Source organism: Argopecten irradians, chromosome 2, assembly GCF_041381155.1.
Source record: "Argopecten irradians isolate NY chromosome 2, Ai_NY, whole genome shotgun sequence".
NCBI classification, from domain to species: Eukaryota; Metazoa; Mollusca; class Bivalvia; order Pectinida; family Pectinidae; genus Argopecten; species Argopecten irradians.
This window is the reverse complement of record NC_091135.1, coordinates 36,872,691-36,890,315: the sequence shown is the minus strand read 5'-3', so window position 1 is coordinate 36,890,315 and position 17,625 is coordinate 36,872,691. Positions and strand designations below refer to the sequence as shown.

At 36.9% G+C, this 17,625-nt stretch overlaps 1 protein-coding gene across 1 annotated transcript in view; it reads right to left on the bottom strand.

Annotated features, from left to right (window-relative positions):
* Nucleotides 1-6,486: 6,486 nt before the first annotated feature.
* Nucleotides 6,487-17,625, bottom strand: part of LOC138315349 (uncharacterized) — a 68,456-nt gene continuing 57,317 nt past the window's right edge. Inside the window, exons 62-78 of the mRNA XM_069256305.1 lie at nucleotides 17,104-17,405; nucleotides 16,647-16,761; nucleotides 16,118-16,341; nucleotides 15,809-15,923; nucleotides 15,120-15,382; nucleotides 14,562-14,705; nucleotides 13,740-13,904; nucleotides 12,991-13,044; nucleotides 12,408-12,583; nucleotides 12,140-12,297; nucleotides 11,587-11,759; nucleotides 11,040-11,087; nucleotides 10,772-10,816; nucleotides 10,311-10,428; nucleotides 9,721-9,836; nucleotides 9,178-9,292; nucleotides 6,487-6,712 (exon numbers count right to left, since the gene is read on the bottom strand). Coding sequence (XP_069112406.1) covers nucleotides 6,583-6,712; nucleotides 9,178-9,292; nucleotides 9,721-9,836; nucleotides 10,311-10,428; nucleotides 10,772-10,816; nucleotides 11,040-11,087; nucleotides 11,587-11,759; nucleotides 12,140-12,297; nucleotides 12,408-12,583; nucleotides 12,991-13,044; nucleotides 13,740-13,904; nucleotides 14,562-14,705; nucleotides 15,120-15,382; nucleotides 15,809-15,923; nucleotides 16,118-16,341; nucleotides 16,647-16,761; nucleotides 17,104-17,405 — 2,461 coding nt within the window. The 3' untranslated portion in view covers nucleotides 6,487-6,582. The remainder of the gene's footprint in view (nucleotides 6,713-9,177; nucleotides 9,293-9,720; nucleotides 9,837-10,310; nucleotides 10,429-10,771; nucleotides 10,817-11,039; nucleotides 11,088-11,586; nucleotides 11,760-12,139; nucleotides 12,298-12,407; nucleotides 12,584-12,990; nucleotides 13,045-13,739; nucleotides 13,905-14,561; nucleotides 14,706-15,119; nucleotides 15,383-15,808; nucleotides 15,924-16,117; nucleotides 16,342-16,646; nucleotides 16,762-17,103; nucleotides 17,406-17,625) is intronic.

Here is a 17,625-nt window from a genome sequence, read left to right as displayed (position 1 = left end):
TGGCCCAGATGAAAGAGCGCAAGGGGTCTTAGAGTGGAAGGAAACCGGAGTGCCCGGAGGTTACCCAAGTGATCGGGTAGGCGACCCCTGAGCTTCTCGCATGATATACGCACGATGTCTGGATCGAATTGAAGTGCAAATTGAATATTAAAGAATAGACAATTTTTCTTTTCAAGAAGCACTAATTCGCCATAAGAGCTCAAGTTCCGGTGACCTCTCTGATTGGCCAAACATAAAGGTAAAAAGAAACATCGTCTAGATCTAACATAATCTTTTTGTATATGTAGTCATTTCTCCCTAACAGCATGTATGATGTGACGAAATGGCTTATTCATATGATAGTATATCCAGCTAAAGAATATGCATCTCAACCGAGATATGTGTACACGATTGTGTACTCTAGCTGATCTTTGAGTTTTATCGTAGTTTTCTAGTTTCTATGATGCTGCAAAACTATAAGTTTAAAATGTAGATACTATAAATGCGCCGCAATTAGCAAATATGTAAGTATAGTGTAAGAGAAAGGTACAAAGATATATCAATAATACATTGTTATGCGTTGTGAGATGACCCTTCAAGCTGTCAAAGTCGTACTCCGAGTCTGTGTCTCTGTCAATGTTAGAAATGTGTAGTGTGTGGGATGACTGGTTTGCCTTTTGTCAGTAAAATGTGACTAGGTGGGGTAAGCCATTTGAGGTCATTCTGTAAATCCTGGAGATATAGTGTATCGGATGACTGGTTGGCCTGACAGTATAATGTGACTAGGTGGGGCGAGCCTTTTAGGTCATTCTGTAAATCCTGGAGATATATAGTGTATCAGATGACTGGTTTGCCTATTGTCAGTATAATGTGACTAGTTGGGGTGAGGCGTTTGAGGTCATTCTGTAATTCCTGGAGATATAGTGTATCAGATGACTGGTTTGCCTATTGTCAGTATAATGTGACTAGTTGGGGTGAGGTGTTTGAGGTCATTCTGTAAATCCTGGAGATATAGTGTATCAGATGACTGGTTTGCCTATTGTCAGTATAATGTGACTAGTTGGGGTGAGGCGTTTGAGGTCATTCTGTAAATCCTGGAGATATAGTGTATCAGATGACTGGTTTGCCTATTGTCAGTATAATGTGACTAGTTGGGGCGAGCGTTTGAGGTCATTCTGTAAATCCTGGAGATATAGTGTATCAGATGACTGGGTTGCCTATTGTCAGTATAATGTGACTAGTTGGGGTGAGGCGTAGTGGTCATTCTGTAATTCCTGGAGATATAGTGTATCAGATGACTGGTTTGCCTATTGTCAGTATAATGTGACTAGTTGGGGTGAGGTGTTTGAGGTCATTCTGTAAATCCTGGAGATATAGTGTATCAGATGACTGGTTTGCCTATTGTCAGTATAATGTGACTAGTTGGGGTGAGGCGTTTGACGTCATTTTGTAAATCCTGGAGATATAGTGTATCGGATGACTGGTTGGCCTATTGTCAGTATAATGTGACTAGTTGGGGTGAGGCGTTTGAGGTCATTCTGTAAATCCTGGAGATATGACTGGTTTGCCTATTGTCAGTATAATGTGACTAGTTTGGGTGAGGCGTTTGAGGTCATTCTGTAAATCCTGAAGATATGACTGGTTTGCCTATTGTCAGTATAATGTGACTAGGTGGGGTGAGCCTTTTAGGTCATTCTGTAAATTCTGGAGATATAGTGTATCAGATGACTGGTTGGCCTATTGTCAGTATAATGTGACTAGTTGGGGTGAGGCATTGATGTCATTCTATTAATCCTGGAGATATAGTGTAAAAGATGACTGGTTTGCCTATTGTCAGTATAATGTGACTAGTTGGGGTGAGGCGTTTGAGGTCATTCTGTAAATCCTGGAGATATAGTGTATCAGATGACTGGTTTGCCTATTGTCAGTATAATGTGACTAGTTGGGGTGAGGCGTTTGAGGTCATTCTGTAAATCCTGGAGATATAGTGTATCAGATGACTGGTTTGCCTATTGTCAGTATAATGTGACTAGTTGGGGTGAGGCGTTTGAGGTCATTCTGTAAATCCTGGAGATATAGTGTATCAGATGACTGGTTGGCCTATTGTCAGTATAATGTGACTAGTTGGGGTGAGGCATTGATGTCATTCTATTAATCCTGGAGATATAGTGTAAAAGATGACTGGTTTGCCTATTGTCAGTATAATGTGACTAGTTGGGGTGAGGCGTTTGAGGTCATTCTGTAAATCCTGGAGATATAGTGTATCAGATGACTGGTTTGCCTATTGTCAGTATAATGTGACTAGTTGGGGTGAGGCGTTTGAGGTCATTCTGTAAATCCTGGAGATATAGTGTATCAGATGACTGGTTTGCCTATTGTCAGTATAATGTGACTAGTTGGGGTGAGGCGTTTGAGGTCATTCTGTAAATCCTGGAGATATAGTGTATCAGATGACTGGTTGGCCTATTGTCAGTATAATGTGACTAGTTGGGGTGAGGCGTTTGAGGTCATTCTGTAAATCCTGGAGATATAGTGTATCAGATGACTGGTTTGCCTATTGTCAGTATAATGTGACTAGTTGGGGTGAGGCGTTTGAGGTCATTCTGTAAATCCTGGAGATATAGTGTATCAGATGACTGGTTTGCCTATTGTCAGTATAATGTGACTAGTTGGGGTGAGGCGTTTGAGGTCATTCTGTAAATCCTGGAGATATAGTGTATCAGATGACTGGTTTGCCTATTGTCAGTATAATGTGACTAGTTGGGGTGAGGCGTTTGAGGTCATTCTGTAAATCCTGGAGATATAGTGTATCAGATGACTGGTTTGCCTATTGTCAGTATAATGTGACTAGTTGGGGTGAGGCGTTTGAGGTCATTCTGTAAATCCTGGAGATATAGTGTATATGACTGGTTTGCCTATTGTCAGTATAATGTGACTAGTTGGGGTGAGGCGTTTGAGGTCATTCTGTAAATCCTGGAGATATAGTGTATCAGATGACTGGTTTGCCTATTGTCAGTATAATGTGACTAGTTGGGGTGAGCGTTTGAGGTCATTCTGTAAATCCTGGAGATATAGTGTATCAGATGACTGGTTGGCCTATTGTCAGTATAATGTGACTAGTTGGGGTGAGGCGTTTGAGGTCATTCTGTAAATCCTGGAGATATAGTGTATCAGATGACTGGTTTGCCTATTGTCAGTATAATGTGACTAGTTGGGGTGAGGCGTTTGAGGTCATTCTGTAAATCCTGGAGATATAGTGTATCAGATGACTGGTTTGCCTATTGTCAGTATAATGTGACTAGTTGGGGTGAGGCGTTTGAGGTCATTCTGTAAATCCTGGAGATATAGTGTATCAGATGACTGGTTTGCCTATTGTCAGTATAATGTGACTAGTTTGGGTGAGGCATTGATGTCATTCAGTTAATCCTGGAGATATAGTGTATCAGATGACTGGTTGGCCTATTGTCAGTATAATGTGACTAGTTGGGGTGAGGCGTTTGAGGTCATTCTGTAAATCCTGAAGATATGACTGGTTTGCCTATTGTCAGTATAATGTGACTAGTTGGGGTGAGGCGTTTGAGGTCATTCTGTAAATCCTGGAGATATAGTGTATCAGATGACTGGTTGGCCTATTGTCAGTATAATGTGACTAGTTGGGGTGAGACGTTTGAGGTCATTCTGTAAATCCTGAAGATATGACTGGTTTGCCTATTGTCAGTATAATGTGACTAGTTGGGGTGAGGCGTTTGAGGTCATTCTGTAAATCCTGGAGATATAGTGTATCAGATGACTGGTTTGCCTATTGTCAGTATAATGTGACTAGTTGGGGTGAGGCGTTTGACGTCATTCTGTAAATCATAGAATTAAGTGTTAGGGACGACTGGTTTGCCTGTTGTCAGTATAATGTGACTGGATCCTGAAGATATTTAACACCATTTTTCATGTCATGGGTCAATCAAGCTGAGTTTTTAATGATTTTTTTTTTGTAAATCATAGAATTAAGTGTTAGGGATGACGGGTTTGCCTGTTGTCAGTATAATGTGACTGGATCGATCCTGAAGATATTTAACACCATTTTTCATATTATGGGTCAATCAAGCTGAGTTTTTAATGATTTTTTTTTTAGAGTTTCTGTGACGCTGCAAAACTACAAGTTTTAAATGTAGATACTATAAATGCGCCGCAATTAGCGAATATGTAACTATAGTGTAAGAAAGATTTATTAATAATACAGTGTTAACTTATGCATTGTGAGATGATCCCTCAAACCGTCGAAGTCGTACTCCGAGTCTGTGTCTCTGTCGATGTTAAAAATGTCTAGTGTGTTTGTCAGTATAATGTGACTAGTTGGGGTTATCCGTTTGATGTCATTCTGTAAATCCTGGAGATATAGTGTATCAGATGACTGGTTTGCCTATTGTCAGTATAATGTGACTAGTTGGGGTTATCCGTTTGACGTTATTCTGTAAATCATAGAGTTAAGTGTATCGGACGACTGGTTTGCCTATTGTCAGTATCATATGACAGGATCCTGGAGATATTTACTTTTCGTATTATGGGTCAATCAAGTTGAGTTTTTGATGATTTTTTTGGTCACCTGACTATAGGTTATGGTGACCTATTGGGATAGTCTTTAGTCCGTCATGTGTTGTCCGTCATGTGTCGTCCATTAACATTTCCTTGTGAACACGATAACTTGAGTAAATATAAACCAAGCTTAATGAAACTTTGTATGTAGACTAACATTGGAAAGATCTTGGATGAGTTCGAAAATAAGCGTGATTCAACTGTAATTAACAGAGTTATTGCACTTTGCATTATTGGACCTTGTGAACGCGGTAACTTGAGTAAATATAAACCGAGCTTAATGAAACTATGTATGTAGACTAACATTGGAAAGATCTCGGATGAGTTTGAAAATCAGCGTGATTTGATAGTACGGAGTTAATGCCCTTTGCTCGAATAATTTTGATTAGATATTGTGAATATAATAACTTGAGAAAATATAAACCGAGCTTAATTAAACTTTATATGTAGACTAACATTGGAAAGATCTCGGAGGACTTCGAAAATCAGCATGATTCAACTGTAATTTCCCGATTTTTTGCCCTTTGCACTAATAATAATTATTGGACCTTATGAACGCTATAACTTGAGTAAACATAAACCGATCTTAATGAAACTTTGTATGTAGACTAACATTAGAAAGATCTCGGACAATTTCGAAAATCAGCTTGGTTCGATTTTAACTTAGAGTTATTGCCCTTTGCAATAATAATAATTGAACCTTGTTAGCGTGATAACTTGAGTATATATGAGCTGAGCTTATGTAACTTTGTATGTAGACTAGTTTTGGAAATGTCTCGGACAAATTCGAAAATGAGCTTGATTCAACAGTAATTTAAGAGTTATTGCCCTTTGAACTAATAACTATTATTGAACCTTGTGAATACCATAACTTAGGTAAATTTGCACCCAGCTAATATAAACTTTGTATGTAAACTAACATTAGAAAGAACTTGGATGTGTTCAAAAATCACCGGGATTTGACTCTTACTTAATTATGCAGTTATTTCCCTTTGCGAATAATTATTGAACCTTATGAACATGATAATGTGAGTTAATATGCACCAATCTCAATGAAACTTTGTATGTAGACCTATTAGATCTATGTTCCTATTTCATGAACAAAAGACATCAGTTTACTAGTAAATGACATAACCAAATGGCAATTTTTATCAAATATCAGGTGACCGTCAAGGCCTATAGGCCTCTTGTTTAAAATAAAGTTGTTACAGGGAGTGCGTGGGATGACTGATTTGCCTAATGTCAGTAAAATGTAACTGGGTGGGGTGAGCTGTGTGACGTCTCTGGCGATGCTTCATTGAGATAGCCATCATAAAGAGACAAAACTTGAATAAACTGTAGCCTCCTAAAACATAGAAAAGGAAAATGGGGATGAATCGGCATACACATGCTGCTTTTTGGGTCACCAGACAGGTCAAAAGGGAAATGGAAAGTGAGTCAACCAAACCAGAGTTGGTACAGACGCATTGACACTAGGGTGAGGGCAGGTGAAGGAATATGGTCTCTCAGAAACGCATCTATTGGAGTGGAGCTGTTGCAGCTTTTCCTTCAAGGAATCAAGAGATCATAAGTGGTCTTTTGTAGTCGTGTCGTCACAATGGTCTTTCCAGTGACCACATAAGATGACTGTTGAAATCACTGTTCCATCCTTGTCGATGTCTTTTTAATTCATTATGAATACATATGGATATTTTATAATAAATTTGTTATCAAATGTAATGATAAGCATGGAACTATACTCAATTAGCAATTATGGCTGTATGCATGACAATTGAACAACAGCAAATTAAATGTAGCACACTAGCGCGCTTCATTAAATTTGCCATTGGCCAGTTAGGGTTCATACTTCTATAACTGCCAACTGAATGCAATTCTACGCTTAAGTATTTACCATGTGAATGAAATAAAAACAATTACACCTTTTCACTTTTGTTCTTACTTTTATTCATAAATCATGGTGTACATAATCTTTAACATATAAATTACACACTATGTACATTTTGTCTGTTCTAAATCTCATTCCTGTACGTAACCGGGAGGGTATTGCAGTACGACCTGGGAGCTACAGTTGGGCACTGGACAACACTTTCCAGCTGGAGCAGGATCTAGAGTACAAAGTCCGGCTGGGAGGTTCCAATTGTAACATCTGTGAGAGATTAAGCAACATATATTGTTTACAATCTTCAATGACAAAAATGTGCACAGTCGTTGATACAGATGTATGGTTGATATTCCTTTAAGACAACATCAAATTCAACAATAACATATACTAGAATCTTAGTAATACAGATGTAAACATACTTATTTTAACACAGTCAAATTTTAGCGCAAATACAAAAAAATTGTACATTTAATGTATAGATGTTAATTTTGTTGAGGTTATGACGGTATAACGATAATGGAGCCCGTGTAAATAATGTAACCCCGGTAATTTCCACGGCAGTTGCATATTTTTTTTATTAAAATACACATATTTTTCTCTCTACCCTCATCGTCAGCGAATTCGATTGAACAGCTGATTGGAATCGAGTCATTCATATGTTCTGGCCAAAAGTGGGGTCATGATCCCACGTTGCTACGCCATCAACTATTCACGTAGCAACAGAATCGCCGTGCGTGTTGTGCTAACATTATACAGTGATAATGATAATACTAAAAAACATGGTAATTGAGTCCATATATTATGATTTATTAGCGCGAAAAATAAATAAGTGCAATTAGATGGTTTTAATTCAGTGTTTTAAAGACAGCGCGAGCAGTGTTACATTTACAGCATAGAAAAATAACTCCCAATATTCACCATTTTGTACACCTTTACACCTATATAACAAATATTCTCACGTGTCTATACACCTATATAACCAATATTCTCACCTGTCCGTACACCTATATAACCAATATTCTCACCTGTCCAAACACTTATATAACCAATATTCTCACGTGTCTATACACCTATATAACCAATATTCTCACCTGTTCATACACCTATATAACCAATATTCTCACCTGTCCATACACCTATATAACCAATATTCTCACCTGTCCATACACCTATATAACCAATATTCTCACCTGTCTGTACACCTATATAACAAATATTCTCACTTGTCTATACACCTATATAACCAATATTCTCACCGGTCCATACACCTATATAACCAATATTCTCACCTGTCCATACACCTATATAACCAATATTCTCACCTGTCCAAACACTTATATAACCAATATTTTCACCTGTCTATACACCTATATAACCAATATTCTCACGTGTCTATACACCTATATAATCAATATTCTCACCTCTCCGTACACCTATATAACCAATATTCTCACCGGTTTGTAAACCTATATAACCAATATTCTCACCTGTCTGTACACCTATAAAATCAATATTCTCACCTGTCTGTACACTTTTTTAATCAATATTCTCACATGTATCTAAACCTATATAATCAATATTCTCACCTGTACATACGCCTATATAATCAATATTAGCACCTGTCCAAACACTTATATAACCAATATTCTAACCTGTACATACACCTATATAACCAATATTCTCATCTATATAACCATTATTCTCACCTGTCCGTACACCTATATAACAAACATTCTCACCTGTCGGTACACCTTTAGAACCAATATTCTCATTTGTCAGTACACCTATATAATCAATATTCTTGGCTAGCTGTACACCTATATAATCAATATTCTCACCTGTCCGTACACCTATATAATCCATATTCTCACCTGTCCGTACACCTATATAACCAATATTCTCATCTGTCCAACAACTTATATAACCAATATTCTCATCTGTCCAAACACTTATATAATCAATATTCTCACCTGTCCGTACACCTATATAACCAATATTCTCACCTGTCCGTACACCTATATAATCAATATTCTCACCTGTCCGTACACCTATATAATCAATATTCTCACCTGTCCGTACACCTATATAATCAATATTCTCACCTGTCCGTACACCTATATAATCAATATTCTCACCTGTCCGTACACCTATATAACCAATATTCTAACCAGTACATACACCTATATAATCAATATTCTCACCTGTCCGTACACCTATATAATCAATATTCTCACCAGTCCGTACACCTATATAACCAATATTCTCACCTGTCCGTACACCTATATAACCAATATCCTCACCTGTCCGTACACCTATATAATCAATATTCTCACCTGTCCGTACACCTATATAACCAATATTCTCATCTGTCCAAACACTTATATAACCAATATTCTCATCTGTCCAAACACTTATATAATCAATATTCTCACCTGTCCGTACACCTATATAACCAATATTCTCACCTGTCCGTACACCTATATAACCAATATTCTCATCTGTCTGTACACCTATATAACCAATATTCTAACCAGTACATACACCTATATAACCAATATTCTCACCTGTCCGTACACCTATATAACCAATATTCTCACCTGTCCGTACACCTATATAACCAATATTCTAACCATTACATACACCTATATAACCAATATTCTCACCTGTCTGTACACCTATATAACCAATATTCTCACCTGTCTGTACACCTATATAACCAATATTCTCACCTGTCCGTACACCTATAAGTTCCTGTGGTAGCATCTTGACAGGTACACTTATAGTCACAGCCATCATTCCATTGTTCTCCTTGTCCGTGCATCTGTCCCTTGTAGTAACAGAAACCTGCCAAACAAAATGTATGCATAACTGTAAATCCTATAACAAAGTATCATTCACAAGGAAAATCATATAAAGTTAGTACACAGTACATGTGTACCGTACATCTCTTTTATTCTGATACATAATAGTTTTTCAGAAATTACTCTAAAGAGTTATATTAGGGTGTCTTATGTGATTCCAACATGATGCAAGTTCCATAACTACATTATAAATGTGTAAATACTATTAATAATCACACATTTGACCTTCAAGGCTTTTGTCATCTCACTTCAGTGCAGTGTAATGGAAAGATGATACAATTTCAAGAAATTCGTTCTTCGAGATGTCTTCAACAAGTCAGAATTTTATAATTGACAAAAAAGTTTTTAAATAATACATATTGTCCCTGTATCTCAAGAGGAGAATAAATCCCGTGACAATGGATTACACACCTGAACCTTGACCAGAGCCTGGCAGAGTGTAGTTACCACAGTCAGGTAGGGCACAGCATCCGCCTGGTTTCTTCACCAATGTACAGCCTTGTGGTAAGTTGGTGAAAGTGGCACACCTACAAACACAAACGTAGATGATCTATCTTATCAATTACTGAATAGTATTCCTGGGTACATTTTAACAAAGCTTTATACCAGATGTTTGTAAAATGTGTGAATTCAGTATGGAGGAAATAAAAAAGATAATAATACTGGTGGAAATATGAAAAATTCCTCATTTGGATTCTGTGCAAAAATGAACTTAAGTTTTGACTAAAGTCGTCACTATTGTTTCGAGAAATATGGGCCAGATCATGAATCTTTATTTTAAATGAAGATGAGCAAATTGTTATTGTTACAATTGCTTATCTTGCAAATGACAGATTTAAAATGTATATATTTTGGATCCTGCTGTTGGTAGGAACCTGGTTGTTACGTAGCTAGACTATGATAAATAAAGCTAATATAAAAGTGGCTTATAATACTCATATGTAAGAATAATATTGATGAATGATATGCACCATACAATGATACTATGACAGGTAACTTACAGGTTGACACAGTTGTATCGGCCAGTGGTATCGTCCACACAGGTACAGTTGTATTCACATCCATCTGTCCAATGGTCCCCTTGCTTGTAGATCTGTCCTTTGTAGATACATGCCCTGCCTATGTACAAAATAAAAAATCTATATTTATTACAATTTCAAAATAATTTACGTGGACCTGGCTTGTTATTTTGTGAACGAAAATGTACAGGTATGTTTCCTTGTCAACGATTGAAACTTGAGGGACAATAAAATCACCTTTAGGAGTAGGTACATTGAAACAATTATTTGAAAAAAAGAACATTTCATATTCTAATTATATTCAAATCTATAAGTATTCAACAACAACTGTATTGTATATCTTATCATTGTAGTATGGATCGGTTTATTACAATACCATGGTATTTATAATTAAGATATTAAGAAAAAATGTCCCTTAAACAAGGTGTTCAATTTTTACTTACTCATCTGAGTGAAGCCAGTTTGCTGTGTAGACTGCAGAGTAGCACCTACGGAGGAAGTTATGTAGAGAATATGTCTCAGAATGTTTTATAACAGTGTACTAAATGTACTAAATATGTAGATGATTTTTTTAAAAGATTTTTTTACATGAAAATATCATTTTTATTTGAAACTCTGAAAGTAGTTCTGCATTAAAAACTAACAAAAAATAAATAAATGTTTAACATCACTGTAACTCATCCTCTAATTCAGTCTATCATAGTTACTTACCACAGTTTCCATGGGCAGTAATGGCAAAGACATCACCGGTGGCTGAAGCTATTAAAAGATAGAAAAACAACTTGTATTCCAAATAAATCAAGACCGTAGACCTAGCAGCTTATGGATACAGGTTCAAAGGTATTTGACATTAGTGAAACAGAATCATCAAGAATAGAATTAATCAAATGATAATCGTTAGTAAAGCATTCAGGAGTCATATTTAAAGACTTTCTGATTTTGACGTCTGATGCATAAATTGTTAAGGGCGGCACCTTACTAATACAGACTGTAACACAATAAAGCAAATTTTTAATTTGTAGCAGTGGACATTGAAGATAAAGGTGAAATATATGTATTAAAACATGGGTAAACTGCATTCTCCCCCGAAGAATTCCTTGAAATTCAATTTCAATTTTGTTGTTTAGTTCTAGTCCTCAGATTAATTTGCAAAGCACAGAAATCATTTTGAATATCATAAATGCAATATTATACATATCTAGAAATGATTGAAGTGATAGACATGCTATGTAACAAGCAGGAAAAGTGTGTTTATTACCTTGTCCCCAATGAGAAGCAGTCTGTCCTGGGGCGTATAGGAAAGCAGGCTTATTACCAGCACTTGCTTCAAAGGAACAGCCGCTCTGGGTTGCCACCATTATCCAACCAAAGGAGTCACAGTTGCTGTTGGAATGACTGTTCATTGTGAATTCACGTCCGCTTGTTACATCTCTGTTCAAAGAAAAAAGAAAACATTAACCAAAATCTTCACAAAATAACGAAATTCTCGATGTTATAACGATAAATTCACTGTATGCATGCTCGCAATGAAAGTTTTATTTGAATCGGCTATATTCTTGTATGTTTCCATATTGACAAGTTGACAACATAGTTATTTAGAGACTGCATAACAGAACTTGTCTGGATTTTTATAACCAAGTTTATTTGGATTGTAACTGTACACTGTTATAAGGTAAAATCAAGCTTTAATAAAGGCACCGGGCCATTTCCTACTTCCTGATATGAATGACAAGGTAAAATATCTTAAATTTGTTCATCTGCATATAAATTCAGAAATTGAATTTCAAGTAAGATTTTGTATGATAACTGACCCCATCAGACTGAAGAGTTCCTTGGGAGCGTTTCTGATATCTGTGTAAGAGGAGTCGATGATTCGATCAGCTGTGAACCAGCTGTTCTTGTCAGCACCAACAGCATTGAAGGTAATGTATGCCTTTTCCTGGCCTCCATTGTAGATGGAAACCTTCACCTGTGTTCAGAAACAAGATTTACTGTCTGCATGTCATTAAAAGGTTAAAACACATATTTTTTACTAGGCTTTAAACAATTTTTAAAATCTCCACTTGTTGGGGTACTAACCTGATCTATACAGAGGTCATTCCAGTGGTCACTAAGGCTAGGCTTATAGTGTCCAGGGAACTGGTTGGTCAGATACATGGCCTGGGGCACATTCTCGTTGTAACCTCCAGGACGATTCCAGATAGTGAAGAGGTCACCTGGTGCACCAGCCACACCCTTCAGCATGGTAAACCAACCTGGTGACAAGGATTCAGTCAGCGTTAACATACGTGGTGCTAATTGTTAAATGTACTTCATTTTACCCATAACCATGTTTAAAATAATCTAACATAATATCCTCACTGAATCATACAAGTATCCATTTTACTTACCGGTAATAAAAAGGCTATCTAAATATTACATGAATCCACTGATATGACCTGCACCCTTTCATTGACTACTGACAATGTTACCTGCACTTCTTACACTAAAAGTAGCATGCATCTTATTCCAGAGAGGCTATGTAAGTATTACATGCACTGGTGTTCAGGAAGGCTAACTAGTGCTATCCACCTCATGTTCACTATTACATAATGCATTGCTAAACAGACAAGTTTTCTGTATAATACAATATTGTAAAAAACCCATTTACAGAGATACTTACCCTGAGGAGGAAGAGCGTTAACAATAACAGGCTGTGACACAGAACCAGATCCAGCTATAGGACAAAAATAGTTGTAGTACATTATAAAACAGGAATTAAAACAGTTTTGCTGCTTTTAATATTTCGTGATTGAAAATTATAATAAGGTGTTTTAAAATGCTAGCTATTTCAGAAAAGAAGAAAACTGAAATTGCACACAACAGTCAATGTTCAGTCAAAAACAAAAGGTGCTTCTGATAAACTTAAAATCAATTCCAAAGCTATATTTGTATGTAAAGATTATTATAAAAAAGAAGAAACACTAGACTTCGTCGCTAGGCCTTACTGCCTTCATAGGCGTCTTCAGGTGAATTACGATCCATTATCCATTGCCTGAAGACGCCTATGAAGGCAGTAAGCCCTTGCGACAAAGTCTAGTGATTCTTCTTTTTTATATATACCTTAGCAAGATACTTTTTTTTTTGTGCTACAGATTATTATATATATCATACCAGTAAGTATTTGTACTTACACCAATAATGATCATTTGGAAGCTTTTTCCATTAACCTTAATTTTCCACTCAAGTATGTACAGAAAAACAGTTATAATGAACCTCTGGATAACATATTACAAACATCTTCAGAGGAACTTTAAATGGAAAAAAAATCATTGTTATAACCATGAATTCGTTGTTAGCGTGTTCGTTATAAGCATATCTTATTGTATAACACATTTCGTTATGAAACCTTACAATTCTACGTCTACTCACTGCAGAATCCACAGAACTTTGGACAGTTCTCGTGAGCCCAAGCTGTATATCTCTGGTCCTGACAGGTGGAGGCATCGTACTGCTGGCAGTTGTTTAACTTGTCAACACACAGACCAGTGGATGGGGCCTGTGTGGCAGGAGGCGAAGTAACCACGGACACAGAACCTGGACACAACAAGGGCAGATAACTCATTTACAATGACCACTTATATGTCAACTGAACACAACTAGGGCAGATAAATCATTTACAATGCCCCTTAATAAGTAGGAGTGACTCCTTGAAAACCTGGGCATAAGGGCAGATAACTCATTTACAATGACCACTAATATGTTGTTCAATTTGTTCACAACAACCCGTGACTATCTTTATCACTTAGAGATGCTTATCTGCCAAACAAATTATCTGAGACTGACTAACCATTAAATAAAATCTTAATTGTCAGTCTCTTGAATCATTTCTAAGGGAAGTTATTCCACACAGAATCTTTAACTAGGCTCATCAATCCATAAGAGATGACCTTTAGCTCAGGCTAAAACCCTACAGCATACCTGGGCCCGGCACCATACTACTATTCTCTGACAGATTTTTTTTACTCCAGTTTATGATTTTACATAGACTTGAGTAAAAAAAAAAAATTGAAGTTTTATGATGCCAGGCCATGGCAACATTAAACTTTCTGTAAAATTTTGTAGATCTCATTACATGTAAGCAATCATCAACTTGTAGTGAAACTCTGGCAAGATTGATAAAATTATTTAACTGAATAATTTGATTTGTTTACCTAGTACCAGAACAAAGTCTATATATATAAAGGCACCCACCAGTCCCAGTACAGAGATCACAGTATTTGATACAATTGTCAGTGGCCCATGGCTTGTATATTCCAGTGCAGGCAGACTTTCCGTAGTCAGCACAGTTATTGACCTTGTCTTCACATTTAGGTGGTGAAGATGTGACGGTTGAGGCTGTAAAATAAATACATTATCAAGAAGCTTTACACAGAATCTAATCTTGTGTTAGATGGTGAAATGGTGGGTTACAGAGTGAATGTCATGAGCCTATGATGGCACAACTATGAATCAAAGGAAACCTTCATGCAAAATTTGAGAGATTTCTCCAGTACATTCCAAAATGTTGTGGTAAAAAACTTCAATTATCAAAACCAAATATTCGGGATGGATTGATGTTATTATAGATATATTGCTAAGAGTATGGACCAGTAACTATACATATTTGGCATGTGTAATTCCATAACTAATCTAATGACAATAAATCCAACCCAATCACCAAATATGATCCTTCTATTTTGTAGTCAAACACAAAGTGTGGATTCAAGTTTCTTGACAATGTTCAAGCATTTTCTGTTTTTGACTACTTACTACAAAAACCACAGTATTTGTTACAGTTCTTGTGGGCCCAGGCCTGGTAGTTGGAGCCACAGGCACTCAGTCCGTACATGTTACAATTATCAATCAAATCGTAGCAGTTGGGGTCAATATGAGGATGAGGAACTGGCGTGGGCTGTAGAGGGGCACGCGGTGTGGTGGGCATTCCTGATGTGTCGCAGCGAATTTCCTGACAACACTGGCCGGGAACATCGTACATCTTACATACAGATGGGATACTGGTGTAGGTTGGGCATCTACAACCAACACAGATAAAGATAGGACGTTTTCACAAATAATAAATAATGCAATAGTTATGGGCCAGGCAATGCCTTCTCCATTATATCATACTAAACCCATCAAATTGACTATTGACTTTTTTTTTGGGGGGGGGGGGGGGGGGGGGGGGTGATGTTTTGAACAAGATGGTTTTTGGTTTTAATTTCTGCCATATTCTGTTTGTTAAATCATTGTAGCTTAAATATTTGATTTTAATTATGGTATTTAGTTACAAACAGTTATTCTACAAAGTAAATGCTTATCAACTTTAAATTATCTATCGTTATAATGTGTAACATAAACGGTCAGAACTTTGTACATGTACCTTAGTAAAATAAAGTTTATTATTAAATATACACAACAGAGGAAAGGATAACTGTACGTAATGATAACTGTGTACTCACTTGGCGTAGCAGGTGTACAGTCCACTGTTGGCATTTGTACATGTACACTGGTAGTCACAGCCATCGTCCCACTTTTGCCCCTGGTTGTATACTACACCCTTGTAGACACAGCCAGCTGTCAACACAAACACACAACATTCTCAGATATACTCTCACATGCTCTGAAACTGCCCATGTAAAAATAATTTTTTTTTCTTTGCACAAAACAACAAATGCTATTTTTCATACTTAAAAACACATTATATCGTTTGGTTAACACCATAAAAAGTATTAGTATAAAGCATGTGAAATTAGAGTTACTGAGCTTACGATTGTTGCCACTAGTTCCAGTGTTGGTTCCCTGACTTGGGGTGTAAGATGGCTTGAAGCCCGTGAATCCACCGGGATATGAGCCGTACACAGGGTAGGGTGACTTTCCATTTAGTGGGTTCACCTGTGAACCATCTGGGTTACTGCACATTGGCTGGGCACAGCACTGGTCAGATGCTCGCACCATGAAACACTGGCTTGGCAATTTGTCATACACTGGACATCTGAAATACAATAGTTTAGGAAATATTACAATACAAATATATTGTATGCCTGGGCCATGTTGAATAAAGCAATAGTTAATTATTTTTGAATTTGTAGTTCTTGTAAAAAAATACGTACATTGATGTGACTTCCATTTTGCATTGCCATGTTTATTATGATACGCTATAGCCAGACATTTGTCATAGTTAACACTATTTACACAATATTTACAAATGGTGGGATCTGATTGAATTTTACTAACAGTAATTTTTGATTGCTAATGGCAGATACTCTGAATGTTACTTAATATTATTATAAGACTTACAGTGGTTTACATTTGTAGTATCCACTCCTGCCATCGAGACACTCACAGCTATAGTCACAACCATCATTCCATGTGTTGCCTTGGTTGTACAGCTTGTTCTTGTAGATACAGTATTCTACACAAACAAAACAAATCAAATACATGTCACAGTAGCCCTGGAGACATTGTAATTTAAACCTTCCATATTTGTGAACTGTACAGATTTATTTTGGTATCACATCTTTCTAATTATGTATTTTCCATAAATTTTATACCAAAACTATATTTTGAAAAAAAAAGTTTAATTACACAGCCATACCTGTTTTAAAATCAGACAACACCTGAAGTCATTCAAATAATTAATTTTCAAAGCCGTATCTTATACAATAACCATGAAGATGTCAAATCAAAAGAGTGTTGATGAAACAAGAATGTATTGATATGCAGTGTAATAATTAACCAGAGACAGGATACTTACGAGATGTGGATCCAGAGAAGCCAGACAGTGGAGTACCTGGAGTGATGTTTACTGGGGAGGTACCTCCAGCACTGGTGCCGGCCCCGGGGACAACAATGATGTGAGGGTTAGTGTTGGGAGCAGGGGTGGGGACCTGACCTGGCTGAGTACCAGGATTGACACTAGGTGCTGGGTTGGGTACAAGTTGTGGAGTTGGAGTGTATTGTCCATAGTCGGGACTGTTACAGGACAGGCTAGGACAACACTGGCCAGGAACGTTCACATAGGTACAGTACTTCGGAATGGCAGGGTAACTAGGACATCTGAAAGAGAAACATACTCCAGGTTAGATAATCATTGATACACTGTAGCTCAACACAAGACTAAAAATGTTTATGAAATAGGAAGGATCTCGCTATCATGGAAATAAAGGTTATGACTTTGCTGATAAAATAAATACGAGACTCAAGGTTTAGTCAAGATCTATTGCTAATGATGTAAATCAGTTACCCCAACTCAGAGACCAACTCAATTTGCGCTCTC